Raw genomic sequence first — 21,158 nt, forward strand, 5'->3', positions numbered from 1 at the left:
GTTACTGTTCTTTTCCCTCTTTAATACATGGGATGTGCTTAAATACTAAGCACGGCTCCATTTCCCCTTCTTACAGGAAGTAAGGGACTTTTGTTAAATCCTCATTCTCTCCCATCTCTAACATTAACTCAAACAAGTACTCTTAAAAATAACCAGCTGGGTAGAGACAGGATTTTAAAAAAAATCATTACCACGGCAACAAGCGTTCTTCGTAAGGAGCTCAGAGATTATTGCACATATTCCTTTATGGAAACTTTATGCTTTGAAGCAGGGTCTGACTCTGTGGCCCAGGCAGGCCAGGAACTGGCAATCTTGCTGCCTCAGCTTCTTGACGCCTATGATTACAGACAGGTGCTACCGCACCCAGCTTTATGAATACTTTAGAAACTGGCCCAAGGCCCCTTAAATCTGTCTTAAGGCCGAACCTTTGTGAGAAGAGATCTGTTGTTGGCAGTTTTAGGCAGATTTTGTACCAGGCTGTAAGATAAGATGTTGAGAATAAGCCACATAAGAAAGTCTATGTAAAAATGAAAGAGCCATCTTTGTCGGGGACACATTCTGTATTCATTTCTAATGGAAAGCTCTCTTCCTCCCTGCTTTCTGGCAAGAACACCTTTTCTACCGTCCTATCTAGAGCAGTAATTACACTCCCTCTTTAGGATGTGGCCTTTCCTCAGCAAGGAAGACAATTTCCACCCAAATTAATTGGTTAGAGGCCCCAGTGGCTCCTTCGATGACTTGTCACAGGAGCTGTGCTCTGAGGATTGCTCTGAGGATCCCTCTGAGGATCCCATTTGTGAGAAAAAAAAAACCTATCTGAGCCAGCTTTTGACTTCTGAATGCTGCTCTCCCAGAGTCCAGCATGGTGACTTTAAAATACATCTGCATTTTGTGTTTCTTTCAGTACAGATAAGTTGAAGCAATTGGTCATTTTAAAAAGACTCCCTTTAAAGAGCCAGGCATGCAAATGTATTAGGTGAAAAGTCAATGTGATACTGAAAAGATCTGGGCATGGAAGCATATGCCAGGATCCTAGCATTCAAGAGGCTGAAGGGGGCTATGGGTTCAAGGCTAGAGAGCCAGCCTGGACTACATAGTGAGATAAAAATAAAAACAAAGAAGGGGGCAGAAAAGAAAAACTGAAAAAATATTCTTACAGTGGGTATCTAAAAGTTTATTAAACTGCATTATAAAGTAGTTTTGTGTTGTGAAAGACTTAGTTTTTAAAGTATGTACCTAACTTGAAATTTTTTTGGTTTTGGTTTTTAGAGACAGGGTTTCTCTGTAGCTTTGGAGCTTGTCCTGGAACTAGCTCTTGTACGCCAGGCTGGCGTAGAACTCACAGAGATTCTTCTGCCTCTGCCTCCCGAGTGCTGGGATTAAAGGCTTGCACCACCACCACCCAGCTTCTTGAAAAATATTTTTACAAATTTCAAATAACATCCTCTAACAAGCCCTGGGATTCTTGCCTCCAGAAAATAGAGCAGAGTGTGAAGTATTCATGAAGGCAGGAAATGTGTTATGGTGACTAAAAAGAGGTCTATGTGCTAATTACAATCCACACATAGGCACAAGACAATGAAGGAGTAACGGGGACAGGATTGGAAGGAGGTACCATATTGCCGGACATCCACACAGATCTGCTCAACACCGGAGGTCCCGTTGGTTTGTGGGGACTTGATGACTTCGCAGGTTGACCATATGTTGTAGAACATGAACACGGGCACTGCAGAGAAGCCGAACACACCCAGCCAGGCCACTCCCAGCACATATGTGAGGAAAACAAACTAGGCAGAAAATGAGAAGAGGGAGAAAGAATCTCGCTGATATGGACAGATTCATCTCAGAGAAAGGGCTGCACTTTTCTGCCCAGTGTGGGACCCGTGGAATACAAGATGCATCCAGGGACCTGGCCTGGCTATGCAAGTGAGGAAGAAACATCTGCTCAGCATGAAGGAGCGGGGTGGGGGGCACTGCTGTCATGCCCCACAAGGAGAATCTAGTGTGGCAGTGCCCCAATTCCTGAGGAGGCCTTCAGACTTTCTTAGCCCCTCACTTTGTGTATGTGGATTGTGGAGGTCAGAGAACAACTTGACTTCCTGTTTCTCAGGTGCTTTCCACTTTTTTTCTTTCTTTTTCTTTTTCTTTCTTTCTTTTTTTTTTTTTTTTTGTATCTCAGTGTTCTGGAATAGACCAAGTAGGCTAGACTAGCTGACCACTGAGCCTCAAGGATCCTCTTGTCTCTGCCTTCCCAGTGGTAGGATTCCAAGCTGGGTCCCCCTGCCTGTATTTTTTTTTATGTTGAGTTCTGAGTTTCAAACTCAAGACCGTCCAGTTGAGCATGTCTCTTGCCCCTCCTATTCCTCTTCTAACAATCCAGGTCATGAGAACCCAAGAGGTGACCTTACTCCTCCAGCTAATTAGTTCCAGGGCCTGAATGAGGCTTGTGTTTTGTTGTTGTTTGTTTTTGTTTTGTGTTTGTACTGGGAATTGAATCTAGGGCCTTGTACACGCTAGGCAAATGCTCTGCCACCATGATAAACATTCAGTTCCATTTTTATATTTTTATTTTGAAAGATGGTTTCATTAAGTTGTTTAAACTTTGGGTTTTCCTACCTCAACTTTGCATAAAGCTGGGCTCCCACTCCAGCACACCTGGGCCAGCCTATGAGATAGTCTTTCAAAACATCAGTTCTGAAAACTCCCAGCATTCTACTAAATGTGGGATAGGTCCAGGATGTCTTTAGAGGTCACTGAATCACAACATCATGTGGATTCCTCAGCACTTCCCTTTGTTTTACCTTGCATGTCTGTCTGGAAAAATAGCAGCTACCAAGAAAGTCTTCTCTCCAAAGGAACTCTGCTAGTTCCTGATCCAGAGAACTTACTAGAAGCATTAGATCTTGAACTTTGACCAAAGTCTCAATGAGCACAATGAATCTGTTAAGATTCTCGCTTTCCTCTTCTATTTCATCTTCGCCTAACTATGCCATAGGAGATTCTCCAGAGGGAGAATGACCTGGACATCAGGTTCAAATTGCTGCCCCTTATTGGCCACCCTAGGAAACTGCACACACAGAATATTGTCCTGTTCTTTCAAGGACCTTGTCAGTTTCTGAAGCACCTGTGTTGCCAAAATTGTTCAAATGAACACACTTCAGGATCACACCTCCTCTTCCTCCCTAAGGCTTCCAAGCTGGCTGTTTCAGAATAGGTTTTCTCGTTCTTTCCCTAGCCATAGAAAACTGATGCCCATCATGGGCTTCCTAATAACACCATAGGGACTTGAGAAGGGACTGGTGTTTCTTGACCTTGGTGAGTCTTTACTTCCTACGGAGGGTCCAGAGGGTCCGGGTCCCAGAGGTCACACCAATGCTGGTAGGATGCACCCTCTGGAAGCTGCTCCTCCCAACATGACGAATCTGGTGTTAAGAGCCTTCCTCAGTAGCCTCCCGCCCCCAGGCAAGTAGGTGTTTCCCCGGAAAGGTCTGGGGAAAGCAAGGCCTTCCTCAGCAAACAGCAGTTTCATCTCCTCCTCTGCTCCTCAGATGCTGCTGCTGCAGCTGCCACCAACCCTGCAGTTTGCTTTCCCTGTCAATCTAGCCTTTAAAAACCGAAGTGGGGGCCCAGTAAGATGGCACTTGCTACCGAGCCTGATGGTGACCTATTCAATCCCTAGAAAGCACAAGGTAGGAGGACAGAACTGACGCCTGCAAGCAGCCCTCTGCTATCCATACATGCATCACGTGATATATGCTATATAGCAAGCTATTATGGCCCTCACCGCACTAAATAAATATAAACCTTTTTGAAATCAGGGTGGGGCTGGGGACATAGTTCAGCTGGTGCTGTGCTTGCTGCTCCAAGCGTGAGGGCCTGAGTTTGATCCCCAGTGGCCACATAAAAAGCCGAATGTGGTTGTACACACTTGTAACCCCAGCGCTGGGCAGTCAGAGAAAGGCACGTCCTGGAGTCCACTACCTATCCAGTGTGCTCTAATCAGCAAGTCCCAGGTCCCAGACCAGCCAAAAGAGATGCTGTGGCGGGGCCACAGGCATATGGTCCCGAACAGGAATGGTGGCCACAGCAGTATCTCCTTTCAGTAAGGCTGTTCATGGCCTTATCTTATGCTGAGGGAAGTGAGGTCTGGCTAGTCCCTGTGGGAGGGCAGTGGTACAAGAGAGAGCAGGAGCCTGAGGCACAACCATCCGACTGTGGTGCCACCTGGACAGAACTAGCCGAATGGAGGTCAGGGCAAGGTTGTAGGCTGTTCAGGCATCTTTGGGTACCATACGCCAACAGCCTTCAGGATGTGGGCTTCTATAATGGTGAGAAGGCCATTAATGAGAAGAATGCCATACAGACTGGACCGGATACAGCAAACGGTCTGGACCCTTGGCAGGCATCTAGCTCCTTGAACTTCCAGAGGCATTATTTGTCTGTAGGTGGCTCCTGCCCCTACCCAACCGATGATGATGTACCTCGGGGCTCCTCCACACACCTTGATGGAAATTTGCTCACAGTTTTAGACGGGCAACTCCCTCAGAAGCCCCAGCCTCAAGCTTGTAGGTGACACACTGGTTAACTGCACGTGGTCCTCCAATATTGTAGTAAGCCCTCACGGGTCACGCGGAATCGACCAATTTCTCTACACCCTAATGGCACACAGCTCCTTAGCACAGTACTGGAGCCAGACTTGTCACTCATTTCCTCCTCTCACTGTCCCACCCATGACCACACCCAGAGCCCCTCCTCTGCTCCAATGTGAGGGTCCAGTTGACATCTCCACCGTCTGTCTGTCTCACTTGAATCTTGAGATGGCCTCTTACAACCACACTTTCCCAAATTCCTCCTCCATACCATTAGGTGACTGGCCAGATCTTAGGATTACTGAGTTGATTCTGTCAGGACTCCACTTGTCTTTGCCTACCAGTGCCATTCCCAACCTGAAATTCAAGGCTCATTTGTATTGGGTCCCTACCCCTCCTCCAAGTAGTGGTCTTTCTCATCACCTCCACTCCTCCTGTTCAGCCTATTCATGGGACTGGACTTTTCTGGGCTTCCCCTGCTCACACTGGTTCCTCTTTCCTGATCTCATGAGAAGCAATGACCTCTGTCTTGCTCTGGCTTCAATAAAGCCCTTCCTGACTCTGTACTTCAGTGCTCCTGTCCCTTGGCCTGGTGCCACTTGGTCTCACCAGTATCCACCCCCACCAGCACCCACCCCTACCATCTCCCACCCTCCACTCCCAACAACCCAGGGCCAGGCCGAGCAGCAGCTGCAGCAGCCTCTGTCCCCATGACTTTCCCAGGCCTTTCCTAGGTGGTAATACTTCTGCCAAAGGCAGGATCATATTTACCTTGATCATTTTTAGAATTTCTATCGCTGTGTGAGTATTGTGTATACCCAGGTGCAAGGGTGCCATAGCACACTTGGCAGAGGTCAAAGGCAAGCCTTCAGGGAGCCGGCATCTCTCCTTCCACTCTGGGCTCTCACGTTTGAACTCAGGTTGAATAGTATGTATGCACGGTGGGCATTTTCACCCACTGAGCCATCCCACCAGCCCCACATTTACCTTAAAAACTTACTATAATAGCACCTATAATAGCATTCGTGGCCAGCTTCAGATCATCAAGTCACAAAGAATTCCACCCCAATCAGCATGTCTCCTTCACAAAAACTGCTGTGAACAGTGGACTATCCTGGTGCTAGAAGCCAGACCCACATCTTCCCCTTCCTAGTTCTATCTTCCACCTCCCCTGCAGTGGGGTGCAGTCACATCACTACTATACAGTAGGAAGCTCATAGCCCTGGCCTGAGGGCTGACGCTTTCCTCCTGGGAGGGCCCACACCATGCCTCACGTTTCTTCCTCAGCATTAGTACTTTTCTCAACTTCCAAATATTTTCTCTACATCTGACCATTCTTCCAATAACTAACAACATGTCTGGGCAACATTTTGATAGGAATATATCATGTGTAAAAGCTGTACAAGTGACGGGGCGTAGCTCACTGGTACAGTACCTGCCTAGGATGCAGAAGGCTCTGGGTTTGGTTCCCAGTGCAACATACACATGCGCATTACCATATGCCAAGTTTTTCCTTCGTGATGGAACAGTTTTAATCCTGGCTTTGGAGATTTATCTTCCTCTAGAGCAGAGCCTGGCAAAAGGGAAATATTTGGCTTAATACTACCAGTCCCAAATTTTCTCAACAACACGAAGGTTTTCGAATCCCTATGGCCATGTTGGTAAGAACAGAATTTGTGTCATGGACCCTCCACAAACAGCTCCTAGTTTCTTAGTAGAAAGAAAGCCAGCCATGCATGGCTCCGCCGAGTACCCAGGTTTAGTACTCACCATTCCACTGATGCATCGGCCACAGGCAGTTGTTTTAAACTCACCGTGCAGTTCCTTCACTGCACTTGTAGTGTAAAAGCCTTCTGCCAACAGAATGATGCCATACAAGAAGAAAAAGGATGCAATTCCATAGATGACATACTGCATCAGCTGGATCCTGTGAAAAGAAGATGGCTGCAAACGTGAGAAGCACTGTGGAGTAGAGACACGGGGCACCCTGACTGTGGCATGTCTGGTGGCCTCAGAGGGCCTATAGGGCAGCCCGTAGGGACATCTCTGCCCATTCTAGCAGCCCAGGTCTTTCCATGGTAGGTCTGTGGGCGAGATAGCCAACCTTCTCAAGCAATGGGCAAGAGTTCCTGTTGATGGAGTCTTGTGCGATGGATGTTTATGTCTCCCTTTTACATGGAGCGTGGACACTGAGGAGTCAAGCTACCCACTCAAAGTCACACAGTGCCAAACGAGGCGTTTGAACCCTGCTTCAACAGACAGCATGCTTTTCCCAACATAACAAAATGCTCCCCAACCAGGATGGGTGGTTGATGCTATTCTGAGAAAATACTTAAGTCAGCCCTCAGGGTATCTTTAAGGAGAAATCTGTGCAGATCCTTGTTACACAAGTGATGGGATTGTTAACTTACAGGCAAGTTACCGAAAGTTCATTCACAACTTTGGCAGATCCTCAGGCTTTGGCTTCCCAGTGAGATCATCTGGGATGTTTCAGAAACTACTAGTACCTGGATAACACCTCCAAGAGATCTCGTTAGCTGCTCTGCAGTGAGGCATGGGCAGATTGTAAACTTGTTTGGAAGTTTGAGAGCCGTAGATTAAGATCACTAGCTAATTGAGTTAATACTTCTTTTCTGGTATTTCTTTTCTGTAGATTTCTGTATGTCTTTTTTTTTTTAAAGAAAGCACAAGATGGCATGTATCCCAGATTAGCTTTAAACTTGCTATATATCTGATGTGAGCAAACGTTCCCAGAAAGAAACTGCCATTTCAAACTGAAGCTTCTACAAGGCTTATTAAGTGGTTAGTAATTAATGACTATGGACAGGTCCAGAACCTAATTACAGTTTTGCCTGGGTTATCTTTAATCCTCCAAAGAGCCATTCTTTGTCCACCTCTGTGCCAGACCTAAAGCCCCATGACTAAAAGATAAAAAGAAAAAAAAATCCTTGGAGTGTCTTAACTTGGTAGAGCATTAACTTCCACCAACCAAAAGCTACAAGTGCCATCAGATAGTCCCTGAGGCCATCACCAGAGGCTTCCTGCTTGGCTGTAACCTGTGTCTCTGATGTTTACAGCAATGCATTTGAAGAGTGACTTGATCTGTAGCCTTCTTTATTGTTACTATAAAACACGAAACTCCTTTCATGCTAGAACATGGCATTTGGGCTGACCTTATCTCTGTGTTCCTGAGCCATGGCCACTCTCATCTGGCTCCAATACATATTTATGCATCACCACTGAGGATGACTTTCAACTTCTGGTCCTCTTGCCTCTACCCGCTTGAGCACTGGGGCTACAGGTGTGTGGGCCTCGTTTATGCAGTGCTTTGAATCCAAGCTGGAGCTTCACACACGCATGCTACTTATCAGGTTACTGCCCCAGCCCTCCACACATGCATTAGTTATGCACATGTGCATGGGTCGATCCCCCCATTACGGCCTTCTCATCCTTGCTCGTTTCTTTAGATGTCATTTGTGAAGAGATTTTAAAATGTGAAGTTTGTCAGGCATGGTAATTGACACCCGTAATCCCAGCGTTTGGAGGCAAAAGCAGGGCCGAGGGCAGTCGGGGCCATAGCAAGACCGTCAACATCCAAACTAAAAGTCATTTCATATTGATCCCACAAATGGTCATTTATGCCTTTGCCACTCTGATGGTTTCTTCACAAGTACAACCCATAAACACTGAACCTTCAGAACTTGAAAAGACCCAAGGAATTGAGCAAGTGGAAGCTACTTGCAACAAGTACATATGGCAGTGCGGCTTGCAGTCATGAGATCAAGCTGGAGAACTGCTGAGCTTCCCCTGAGAATCACTGTAGAGTAGGAAGACAGAAGTCCAGGGCTAGGCTTCCAGAACTTCCTCTTTGCTGCACTGGGATGCTCTGGGCTTAGCTCCTGCCCATATAAGGAATTGATGTGGAAATACTGTTCCTATTTGACTTAGACTTGAGTGCATCCTCCATAGAGGATCCATTTCAGGGGGTAAACTAGAGGGTTCTTGTTACATGGGAACAACGACAATGGTCTGGTAAGGTGCTCTACAGCATCAACCTGTCACTGTGTTACAGTCCCTACATCTACCACTACTGTGTGGACTATGTACACTTTGTCATATGCAAGTGAGATTCTACCCTGGGCCTCAAATACCCTCTACATTCTTGGCCTTTTACTTTTTTTGTAACATGGACCCCCCATTTCTTTTCTATTCCATGAAGTAAGGTCTCATATCCAAGACTGGCCTCAAATTTGCTATGACTTTGAACTTCTACTATTTTAAAAAATTATTCTCTGAGAATTTCCTGTCTGTATACAATTAAATATGACCATGAACTTGAACTTTTGAGCCTTCTGCTTCTACCTTCTGAGTGCTGGGAATACAGGCATGCTCAGTCTATGCAGAGCTGGGGATGGATCTCGGGATTTTGTGCATGGAAGCATGTCCTCTACCAGCTCAACTACAGCCCCATCCCTTGTGGACTTTTTCTACCTGAATATAGCAAGCTTTGATCAGAGGTGTTGATTTTCTGCTCGAGAACAGGGTAGTGTGTCAAAAAACACTGAGATGGTAGCATCTTAAATACATTTATAAAGGGAAGAGGATACTCACACTTCGCTCAGCAAGGCATGGTCACTGGTGTTGGTAGAAAAGTGTTGCTCAAGAATTGCCACGGTGCCCGCGAGGGCCACATGCCCACAGCCACAGAACAAGGCAACTCCCGAGAAGCATAGGATGGTGGCCACCAGGGAGGCATAGGGAACTCCTCCCAGACACTTGATGCAGCATTCGAAGCAACCTAGACCAAAGGAGAAAAAGGCGACCATGATGGGCAGGGATGCCTCTGGTGTTCATGAACACCACCATTCGCACATACATTTCTAACTCCATCACCCTTCTCAGCTCTATGACTAATATGTGAACACCCCAAGGACCACAGGGGCAGTTCCCATGGTCTCACATTCTGTGAGTGAGGACCCTGGCACTCCTAAGGGGAGTGTAGCTATAATCCAAAGTCTCCAAAAGTAATGAGTTGACAGCCATCAACTGTCACTTATGAGATGTAACCTAAGTTAAGAGCTTCCTGACTGACTGTGAGGCAGAGGGGCACCTGCCCAAGTGACAACAGGAGCGCTCATTCTACTGAGAAAGACAAAGGAGAGGACTGCAGAGCCACTGTGTCTCCATGAAGAGAAGCCACAGTCCGCTTTTCTCGAAATCCAGCCTTCTGGGGTTTCCAATACATCTACTGCTATAGCACCTGATGGCGCTCCCCAAGCCCTTGTTGTCCTGGGAGCCTGGAAGAATCCAATGTGCCAATTAGACTGTTGCCAGGTTTGGACAAATACCAAGGGGATCATTTGGGAAAGGGCCTCAAAGGTACTGAAGTACCAAGTCACCAACATCCACCCAAGAGGGTCCGCCCAAGTTTGCTTCAAAATGATACCAGAAATTACCTCAGCTGTTTCATAAGAATTTCCCCTCTCCAGCCTAAGCAGCACAAGCAATTCATTTACAGCCCTCCTCCTCCCCAGTTTCCGTCTCAGCACACATGCCACATGCTTAGAGTCAGAAACCCAAGCCCAGTAGGTGATTTCAAGTAGTTGAAGGGGAAAAAGAAACAGAAGAGGGGAGGAAAAGGACAAGATGAGACTCCATGAAGTGAAATGAAGGAGACAGAGTCAGACTTCACACTTGGTATAGAGAAGATGAGACGTTGATCTATTTTTTTAAAAGAGATTTATTTTTATTATTTTATGTGTATGAGTGTTTTGCCTGCATGTACGTACGTCTGTGCTGTGCATTGCATGCGTGCCTTGTGCCAGAGGAGGTGGAGAGCCTCCTTGTAGGTGCTGAAGATTGAACCCAGGCCCTTTGCAACAAAAAGTACTCTTAATCACTCAGCAAACTATCCAGTCCCTTTATCTTTTTAAAGAAACTTTTCCTTGAAATAAAGGTCTTCAGAAAGGTCTGCCTGACCTCCATGGCCATGTAACATTTTTAGTTTAGAGACATTTATCTTCTAGTTATCACAGTGTTGGCCTTGGGGATAATGTCTGTAGCTCTTCTGACCTCCCATCCATGTTTATATTATCCAGACCCTCCAGTAAATGGCCTGTCAGAGCAAATTCAACTTTAAATGCATTAACATGCTTAACAGCAATCAAGGGCAATTCATTAGCTCAGGGTAAGCGCACTAAGCCACTTAAAAGGCTTCCCACCAAATGGCCTTCATAGGATTCAGGGATTGCAAACCCAGCAGGACAAACCAGTGATGGACTTTCCTTAGATGAGTATCCCATGTGAAGGGAACATTCATTTCACCCTAGCGCAGAAAGTGACTGGATGCTCTGCTTTCTGAAACTGCCCTTTGGCTCATTAGAAAATGCAAAGTATCAGGGTTTCCCAAGGAGCCTTGCATCCTCCTATTTCAAAACGACAACCAGTTTTATTCAGGAAGGTCCAACTTATTGAAACAGATATGCAAAACCTCATAAAATAGAGCCAGTGCATAATACGGTTCCAAGTTCATTAGCAAGTTAATTCCTTAAAGAACTCTGGACTCTTGAGATTTGTGAACATGGATGTTGGAGTTCAATTTTTTTTTTTTTTTTTGTATACATGAATTCCTTGGGGACTGAGCGGAAGGAATGCACATTCTCTCCAGGCTCATAAACTAAAAGAAACAACATCCTTGGCCTTTATCTGTCCCAAAAGATAAAGAAAGGATAGAGCAATGTGTTTTGAATCATTAACAATCCATCCTCTCCGATTCTCAGTTTCTGTGATAACATGAAGAACAAGATGGATGCTTGTTGTTGTAGCTGGTCTTTAGTACAGCTGGATGGCTCCAGGACTGTGCCAGCTGATCAAGTAGTAACTGACACATGTGGCTATTGAAATTTAAGTTAGTTAAGATGGGTGAAAGGAAAACTTCATTCCCTCAGTAACGCTGGCCACGTTCCCTGGGTAACCACCAGAGCTAGTGGCTGCCATAATGGATGTTGCACATAAACAAAGTTCCATTATCTCAAAATTCAGACTTACCATTTATTTGCTTGTCTCTAATATGAACTGGGTTCTAACTGCATCCCATGAAATCACCTTGGATATCATTCATGAGGTACTTTTGAAGACGTACTGGGTGAGTGTCAAGCATTGTGCTTAGCACCAGGCACACACATCCGAAATAAGATACTTTCACCTTCAAGATCAGTCTGATACTGCATCAAAGAATAAACTTCGCTCAGGCACATCCACCCTTTTAACACTGCAATACAACCCTGTCGTTTACAAAGCTCACACTCAAGAACTGCACAACTGCATCACAAAGCAAACTTTTACTAAACCCTCATGTTTTAAGTAACTTTTATTATTTTGCATTGAATCACATTCACGGCTATCTAGTGGTGCATAGTCATAGCTGTAGCATGATGAGGTTCAGGATACAGACTATCAGAGGACCAGTGGCGGAAAGCAGAGAAGAGGAAGGGGGGGAACCAGAAGGGAAAGTAATTCATACTGGAGATGGGGCAGGAAGGTTTGTACAGAAATGGCTTCCTCACTCATGTGATGACCATGATATATAACCCGATAAAGCGCTCCTTCATTTCGGGATACTTTGGGTGCACATATATTTTTAACAACCCATATCTTTTCTTGTCATTTGGAGTTAGGTTGAAGTGTTACAGTAAAGCACATTCATTCAGCCCTTAACAATGGAGCACATCCTTCCAAATCCACAGTGGCTGCTTTGAAAGGCTCTTTCATCCAGAGGGGTAGAGTATTCTGCCTTTTTTTCAAAGGAACTATCACAGCTGCTCCCAGGCTCAAAAACACAAGTGGGGTTAAAAGAACAATGGCATTCAGTCCCAAATTCAACACTCGATCAAGGCTAATGTTTCCTTGCCATTTCTCACTCTTACAGAGACAGCATCTACTGAGTGTTGTGGATCTAGCCGGGTCACAGCAGGGGAAACCAGGGATTCAGGAACTTGGGGAAATCCCAACCACATCAGTGAATGCCAGTCTTGACCAGCACGCATTTCCAGCAGATGGCTTCATTCGTGGCTGGGAACCGTGACTCCCCCCAAAACTGGAACCACACACTGATCATCTGTATTCCACACACACACACATACAACTCTTACAGACTCTACCAGACAATACGACTAGAAATTGTTTTATATGTGACATGGAAAAAAAACTGATTAGGAAATACTACTCCAGGTGGACCTAGAGCTTATTCTAGCTTTGTTGGCCAGTTATCTAAAGAACTAAAATTCCTTGTGTGGTGACGATCCGGCTACTCATAATTGGATTGCTCTCTATCGTACCTATATCACCATAGAAACCCTCAACACTCTCGGAAGCCTAACTTTGAGATCAGTTACCCTGATACAAGTTCCTTCCTGGGCCAGTTCCAGCTTCTTTCTTTTCACCATAATGGAATCAAACTCCATGAAACAGTTCTCGCTTTTGGCCAAGATGGAGGAGGAACAGAGATGAAATTTAGCTTTCTGCCTGAAACAAGACAACTGGACAGAGTGTATGGAACAATATACATATAAAGATGGTAGACCGCAGGCTATGAAGAATATCCTTGGCTAATGATAGAATTTCTAAATCATGGAAGAAGCGGCTATGATAGCATAGGTCTATGTGAAGGCACAGCTTGGCTTTCACTCCAACTAAAGAAGTCCCTTCCCTTAACCATTATTACTACAAGTGCTGGGGTCTTTTGGAATACAGTATTATGTATTGGAACTGCTGTGAGGGAGGATCCTGGACCAAATCAAGGATGGCCAGCCATTCCCTGCCTTTCAAAGGGTAGACAGTGTTCACATCCTGTGCTAGGTGCTGGGGACCCAGTGGTGAGCTAAGATATGTGTGATCTATACTCCTTTGAAGCTTGTAGTTTGCGAAGGGTGAGGAGGTCATTATACTATTTTAAATTTGAAAGTGTGAGGAAAAGGGACAGTGGGGACAATTCAGGTTTCAGGGGATGATTAGGGATGGTATCCCAAGCTTAAACCCAAGAATGAATTAGGTAAAGGGAGGAAAAGATGGGGGAGGAAGAGTGATCCAGGGAGTGAGAAGAACATGAATGAAGATCCTGTGGTGGGAGAGAGCAAGGACCATTCAAAGACCACCAGGGTGAAATGAGCCAGAAACAGTTCACTGAGAGGGTGGAGTGGTAAGACCATGGCCGTCGTCTATAGGTACTTACTTGATCATGTAGGGGCTATCAGGTCACTTTACGAATTCTGAAATGTACTAAAAGATTCCTGTTGGGTGTGGTGGTGCACGTCTTTAACTGCAGCACTCGGGAGGCAGAGGCAGAGGCAGGGGGATCTCTGTGAATCTAAGATCAACCTGGTCTACATGGTGAGTTCCAGGCCAGTCAGAGGTGACAGAGTAAGACTTTGCCTCAGTAACCCTCCACCCACCCCACTCCAGACAAAGATTCTACTGACTGACTGATTAGAATTTCCCTGATTGCAGAGACCTGGAATGTTGCAGGTCCTGGGCCAAATAATCTTGGTCTATCTTTAGTCCTCTTAACAATCACTGGCCACCTTTGTGTTTGCTATAACATTTACCTCTATGATTTACTAGGTAGATCCTTTTGAAATATACAAATAGTTTCTAGTCTCTACCAACCCAAAGGGCTGAGATAGCTTCTCAGACCTGTAGCATAGATCTCCTCACTTTCTGCAATCTGTCCATCCGATGTTCTCACCTAGGTTTTTTTGATTTTTTTGAGACAAGTTTCTCTGTAGCTTTGGAACCTGTAATGGAACTAGCTCTTGTAGACCAGACTGGCCTGAAACTCACAGAGATCTGCCTGCCTCTGCCTCCTGAGTGCTGGAATTAAAGGCGTGCACCACCACCGCCCGGCCTCGCCTATGCATTTAAAAAACCCTTTGGTTTATGAAATTTCTTTGTTCTGTTACTATAAAAAAATGAAAACTATTATCATGTTGGAATGTGGCATTTGGGGGTCTGAATCTGTGTTCCTGGGACATGGTGACTCCCATTTGTTTCTAGAATGAGCTCCCACTTTGAGGTAATAGCTGCTTTTCTGTGTCAACAACTGCATCCTCAGAATCAGATGGAGCCGTTCAACATGTTAAAGCAGGGAAACAGATAGGGGTCATGCAAGATGACTTGCAACTCAGCAAAGCTAAACTTGAGGCCAACAGCTTCTACTGGACAGCAACAAAAACTTCCAGGGGTCAAGAAGAGCTAAGAGCTGGGCCTGGCAGTTGACATCTCTAATGCTACCACTCAGGAAGCTGGGGTAGAAGTGTGAATTCAAAGCCGGCTAGTCCAGGCTGCACTCTCTTTCCATTTGCTTTTAGCCCCAAAGCCAAGAAGTGATACAAGAGCAGAGAGCGGAGGTAGAGGGAGGAAATGTGTGCTATTTGGAAGTGCCTTGAACAGGGTGGTTCTGGGAGGGACAACTGTAGCTTTCCAAAGTGGGGAGTTTCCGAGGGACAGAGCTATGCAAAATCTTGGGGGTAGCTTCTATCAATCAGCTAAGCGGGTCCCTCTCTTCCTGGAGCGGTATGCAGAGGCTGGAGAAGACATCCTAGTTAGCAGTTCTGTCTCCTCAGGACCGGATGTGGTATCCCAAGTCTGCATAAAATGTCTACTTTCACATAGCACCTGGAACTTCGACCCCTGAAAAATAGAGGCCTCCTAGGATTTGACCACAACATTCTAGCCACTTCTAGACCAAATGGCCAGTTTGGGGGCTCCCAGTAAGAAAAACAAAATGAAAATGTTCTCAATTGTTCTGCTGTCTTGAAAGACTGCAACTCCGGTGCTTTCTCAGAGACAAGGAAGCCCTGACAGCCTCAGCAATGCCCACGTTAAAAATACCTTTACCCTGATGCAGGCAGGACTGAGACAATAGATATGGGATCACCGGAGAAAGCTGACTTACATGCACCCCTCACCCCCACCAAGGTACCAGGTGTGCAGACCGGCAAAGGGAGTGGGCCTCAGATTCAGCCTAGCTCCCAGTTAGGAAGTCCCAGGCAAGTGTTTTGAAGTATGGGGGTGGCGTTCTGCATCAGCAGAGGATCAGGCTGTGAAAAACCAACGCTCCTTAAGGAAGAGTAATGTCTTGCTTCAGTACACTTGCAAACCCACAGAATTGAATTTTCCCAAGCTTCAAATCAGCATTCATTATATTAGTTACCACAAACCAGAGGGACAAGAAAGGCGCTGCCCCCCACAGTTCTTATGGCTGTGATCTTATATTAAAGTGAAAAAAAATAATGCCAGGGTTTCAAACATGTTTTTACTGGTAATTCTCAATCTCTCTCACCAAACTCCCAAACCTCTTTTGAGCTAATATCTTAAGCTTTTGTTTAGGGGGTCTCTGTGTAAAGATAGTTTTTGGTTTGATTCACACAAAAGCCCCACTGTTATTGGTCTAAGACAGTTTAAATATAAAGCACATAGTAAGGAGAAAAAAGTACACATCAATGCCTCTCACTGTCAATGGCCATTTGTCCCCAGCATCCCTAGAACCTTTTGTGCAGAACAACAGAATAAAACACCTTTTGTCCTCAGGCTTGCGGATGGCCGTTGCCATGGCTGTGAGTTCATAATGGCCAAGTGATTTGCCCGAGTCATCGGTGATCTTGGCTGCAGATTTAATGCTGGCTCAGAAGGAGGGCCAGCGGGAACAAGGGCTCAGATTCTTCCCCAGGGAATGAATGTCACACACATACATACACCATACTCCCCTCTACCCAGGGCATGCCTTGCCCCCTTACCAAGATGCAAAATTAAAAAGGAAAGGAGTTTTTTGCAATGTTCAGACCACCAGCTATGGGGAAAGGGAAGCAGCTAAAATCCTACACAGTTAACGACAGTGAGCAGAAGCCTCCCGGATGCTAAATAGCATTCTCAGAGGGGATGATTGTGCCCCAGAGGGACAGCTGGCAGTTTATTGATATTTTAGGTTGTAACAGCTGGGGGCAAGGACGCTGCTGGCATCTAGTGGGTACAGGTCAGAGATGCTGTAAATATTCTAAAGTGAACAAGACAGCTAGCTTCTCATGACAAAGTCTTATCAGGCCTCAAATGTCAATATAGTCCAAGAGAAGAATGCCTGAGATACTCTAAACAAAAAGTCACACTATTTAGACCAGCAACTCTCAGCCAGGGGCCATCTTCCTCCTCAGGAGACACTGGGCAATGTCTGGAGCTAGTCTGGGGTCGATATGCTTGGAGGGTGGTGTCTGTATTTCATGCTAAGGGTAAAGAACCCTGTTCTGAGGCTACAATGCCACAACCTTGGTCTTGGGATTTGATTTTTTTTTCACCAGTTGTCTAAGATTTTTTAAAAAATTGTGTGTGTGTGTGAGAGAGAGAGAGAGAGAGAGAGAGAGAGAGCGCAGGTCCCCCATGGAGACTAGAGGCATCTATTCCTGGAGCTGGAGATACCTGATGTCTATGCTTAGAACTAGACTTGGGTTCTCTGAAAGAGTAGCAAATGCTTTTTAACCGCTGAGCCATCTCTTCAGGCCCCAAATTCTATTTTTTTTTGAAAGAAATGTTTACGATAAAATTTACTTTTTTTTTTTAAAAAAAGCATGCTACAACAGCAGGTCTTGCTCCTTCTAGCACATTAGAAATATCTGGGAATCCTGATGTCTAGGCTCCACTGACCTGAATCAATTAGATTGGAATTTCCAGTATATTCAGAAACTGGCTTGCTCTTCTTACAGCTACAGATGAAGAATGATTTTTGCATTTCTAGATAGCCAGTTGTGGTAGTACATGACAAAAACCAAATGACAAAGAAGATGAAGCAGTAAGATTACAAGTTCAAGACCAGTTTGGGCTATTTCTTTGTTCTGTGTTCATACTACCCCCTAAGTGAGCCCAATCTTGTCTAAATGGGGCAGAAGGGGGGAGGCTTGAAAAAACATCTTGTGACATATGGAAGGTATATGAAATTCAAACTTGTGCACCCATAAATAAAGCTTTATTAGCACATGGCCGCCCACATTCATTTTAGTCAAGTCCCGAAGGCAGAGCTGAGTGGTTGGCTATGGATCACTACACCAGACCCTTTTCAGGAATAGCCTTCAGAGCTCCACCGCAGAAAAACAGTGGCTGGCACACTTTCCCATGCAGAACTCTGTCTAGGGGCTAGAGAGCTCAGGCAGTAAAGGGCTTGCCGCTCAACCATGACACCTTGAGTTGAATCTCCAGAAGCCATGTGAAAAATTGAGGTGGCATTTTCTAATTTCAGTGCTGCGGAGGGAGAGATAGGCAGCTCCCCTGGCCTTGCTCGGCAGCCAGTCTAACTCACTAGCACAGTTCCAGGCTGACTGAAAAACCTTTCTCCAAATAACAAGGTGGATGGTACCTGAGGCATGATACCTGCAATTGTCCTCTGGCATCCACAAGTGCATTCCCCCAACACACACACACACACACACACACACACACACACACACACACACACACACACACACACACTTCAGTCTGCGTAAGTCCACGGAGATAAGCAAACTGCTGTTTTTCTGACCAGCTCCCAGAAGATTCTCTGGTGTGCGGCTGCCAGTTCCCCACCCCCACCCCCTGACTGAGCCAGGAAGGTAGAGCTTTTGAAAGCAGCTAGACTGAACCCTGAGGCCCTTTCAGGAGGACCGCGAGGTCCAAACTCTTTCTCGAACATCACGAAGGAAGGCGTTATTTACTTTCGCCGCTGTAGTGACATTTGCGCAGGAAAAGTGCTGATGCCGCAGCACAAAGCAGGCAGCAGCTCCAAAGTGCAGTAAGCACATTCTTCAGCACGCAGCATCGCGGCAAGAGAAAGAAAACTGCGGAGCTGGTTTCGTGTCAAAGCATCCTCGGTACAAAGCAGACGTCCATCCATCCACAGTGCCACAGATGTTAACATATGGGACTTTTATTCAATCACAACCCCGAGACCGCATATTAGGCCGTTCTGTACAATAAATGCGGAGGAAGTGCAGAGCGCTTGGACAGACATCACACATCAAGGGATGCCCATAACCTTTGGGGAAATTCTGGTTCAATTGTGTTACAAACCCGCCTAACACCTTTTCTCAAGGAACATTCTTTTTCTTTTTCTAGAAAGGAGCTCTGACAGGCTGTAGTTACTCAGACATAGCTATTTGGAAGACATTTTCTGGGAAGTGAACTAAGTGAACAGCTTGTCATTTCAAAGAAAACAGCTGATGGTATCCATTGCCAATGAACTTGGGGAAACTTGTACCTGCCACAGAGAGACTGACAGTTTCCCTAGCTCAGACGACTTCCTGATGAAGTCTTGGCAGTGATATGGAGCCATGGAATTTTATGTGGCTTAATAAAATGTGTCAATATGGGGGAATTCAGACATAAGCACCCACACCCTGCTAGCGTTTTCCAAATAATAAGTGTGCAACTTCACAGAAAACATTTCTGACTATTAGAGCCAATCAAAGTCCAGGTTACAGCAAGGGATTTTAATCGATTGGGATACCAAAGGGTCATCACTATGGTTTCAGATGTCACACTGTGAACGGTCTTTAAGAAATCACTACTTAGGCCAGTGAGATTAAAGCAATGAGCACAGTTGTGCTTGGTGCCAGGCTTGATGACCCAGTTCCATCCCGGGGAGCCACACGGTGGAATGAGAGAAACGACTTGTGCAAGCTGCCCTCTGAGCACCCTGCAGAAAGCATAACAAGATATTCCTTCACAAAGAAACTGCTACTTGATGATTAATCTTGTCACTGGAGGAAAAGAGTTCTGAAGTTCTTTTAAAAGGCCATCGAAACTCTCCTCCAACCTCACACCTGTGTGAGATGGAGCTTTCGCCATCTATCTAAATGAAAGAGAAGCCAAGTCGCACTGAATGAATGCAGAGGCAGAGGCAGATATCTAGCTGCCTCACATTGAGTCCCATATTAGAAAGATTCAACAACAACAACAGTATTTACTCTTCTCACTAAAGTATTTTGATTTGGAAAATATTTATCTTTTGAAAATGCTATTTAGGATAACATAGGATGGGTTTCGTTATTGTTTTAATATGTAAGTTGAACCGAGGATGTAGCTCGGTGGCAGAGCATGTGCCTAGCATGGATAGGGTAGCCAATATATTGGGCGAGAATCACCGATTCAAAGAACTATAAGGTGTTATGAAGTCAATTCATGGCTGGGAGGCTTCCCTTAAAGAGTTAAGTATACAGTCACTTACATGGTCACTTACCTTCCAGTTGTTTTGACTCTCTTACAGACCTAGATATGAATGTCCAACCATGTAATGATAAGAACACTGAGACTATTTCTAATGTCATAAATGTAATCTTTTCTCAGTAGACCCTTCTAAAAGTTTGCCCGAAAATCTATTTAACAAGGAACTTTAATTTCTTTGGCATACCATAAACATCTTAAAATAGATTAGCCGTCAACATTTGTGATAATATGTGAGCAATGGAAGTTGGTGACCATATAAAAGTTAGACATGAACATGGTTGGGAAATAAGCAAATCCAAGAAACAAGACGCTCAGTAGCCCTTCTTTTGTTTCCTAGAGCAATTGGCTTTGACTTTCCTAAAGCTCATGCTTAATTAACACTTGGCCGAGGAAAGTGGGGAGACAGGGGTGAGGGAAAGTGACACGGAGTAGAGAAAGCTAGCTCTACGTCCAGAGAACACTGATCTTTCCGAGCAGGGACATCTGTGGGAAGTGAGGATGAAGTCTGGTAACATTCAACATCCTTGACCATCTGGGGGTAAGCATCTTCACGTTCCTGGATCCGCCCACCGAGTCTGTTGATTCGCTGCTATGTGTGAGCTATTGCGCTAGGGCTTTCAGGTGTTCCCTTCCCGACACTGAGCCTTAAGAGTGGGTCGTGAGGGAGTAACAGCCAAGCACAGAACTTTCCACAAGAGTAAGAAGAGAGGCAGCATAGGGACGTGGGGAGTGAGGTAGGGAGAGATGTCCTTGGTTAGTGTGTCAAATGGGTCTATGGATAGACTGTGTAACTAGGCCTTGGAAAGCGCATAAGTTCCCATGATAGGCACTGGGGAAGGAGCCAAGGTTTAGCTGAGTTTCTCAAGGACATCAGGGTAGTGTTAGGAGAAGTTGGAAAGAAAGGCAGGTGGGCCCTCCTCCAACTGTAGGAAGCAATCGAGCCAGCCTGAGCCTCTGCTTCATTTGCAAGCAGGAGAGGGGGCAGGTTTGTGTGCAGGCAAGTGACATGATCGGAGACGTGCCTTGGGAGAGTCATCTGGCACTGGCGTGTGGGCTGGGCCCGAGTGGGTGCAAGATAAAGTCTTCAGATGTGGGTGGAGGCAGAATCCGTCTTTCTGAGTTTTATTCAAAGGGGACAGGGCGTCTTCAAGGGAAGCAGGAAGGATGAAAATCAGACAAAAGCCACGGAGCGATTAAGCAATCAATGTCACATGCCAGCTTGTGAGAATGGATAAATGAAAGAGGGCAAGAGAACTTACGTGAAGCCATGTTTGTTAGGCCATTCCAGGAAAAGCACAGGAATCCAGAGAGAAGGCAAAGCAGAGGTTG

At 45.6% G+C, this 21,158-nt stretch overlaps 1 protein-coding gene across 5 annotated transcripts in view; it reads right to left on the minus strand.

The window, feature by feature from the left end:
* The window catches only part of Gpm6b (glycoprotein M6B), a 150,139-nt gene that overhangs the window by 7,289 nt on the left and 121,692 nt on the right, over positions 1-21,158 (minus strand). For all 5 annotated transcript variants that reach the window (XM_048446211.3, XM_048446205.3, XM_048446208.3 and 2 more), the window contains 3 exons: positions 9,201-9,387; positions 6,360-6,516; positions 1,616-1,787 (listed from right to left, as the gene is read on the minus strand). In XM_048446211.3, coding sequence (XP_048302168.1) covers positions 1,616-1,787; positions 6,360-6,516; positions 9,201-9,387 — 516 coding nt within the window. The remainder of the gene's footprint in view (positions 1-1,615; positions 1,788-6,359; positions 6,517-9,200; positions 9,388-21,158) is intronic.

The sequence above is a fragment of the Myodes glareolus genome, chromosome X (assembly GCF_982192425.1).
Source record: "Myodes glareolus chromosome X, mMyoGla1.1, whole genome shotgun sequence".
Taxonomy (NCBI): domain Eukaryota; kingdom Metazoa; phylum Chordata; class Mammalia; order Rodentia; family Cricetidae; genus Myodes; species Myodes glareolus.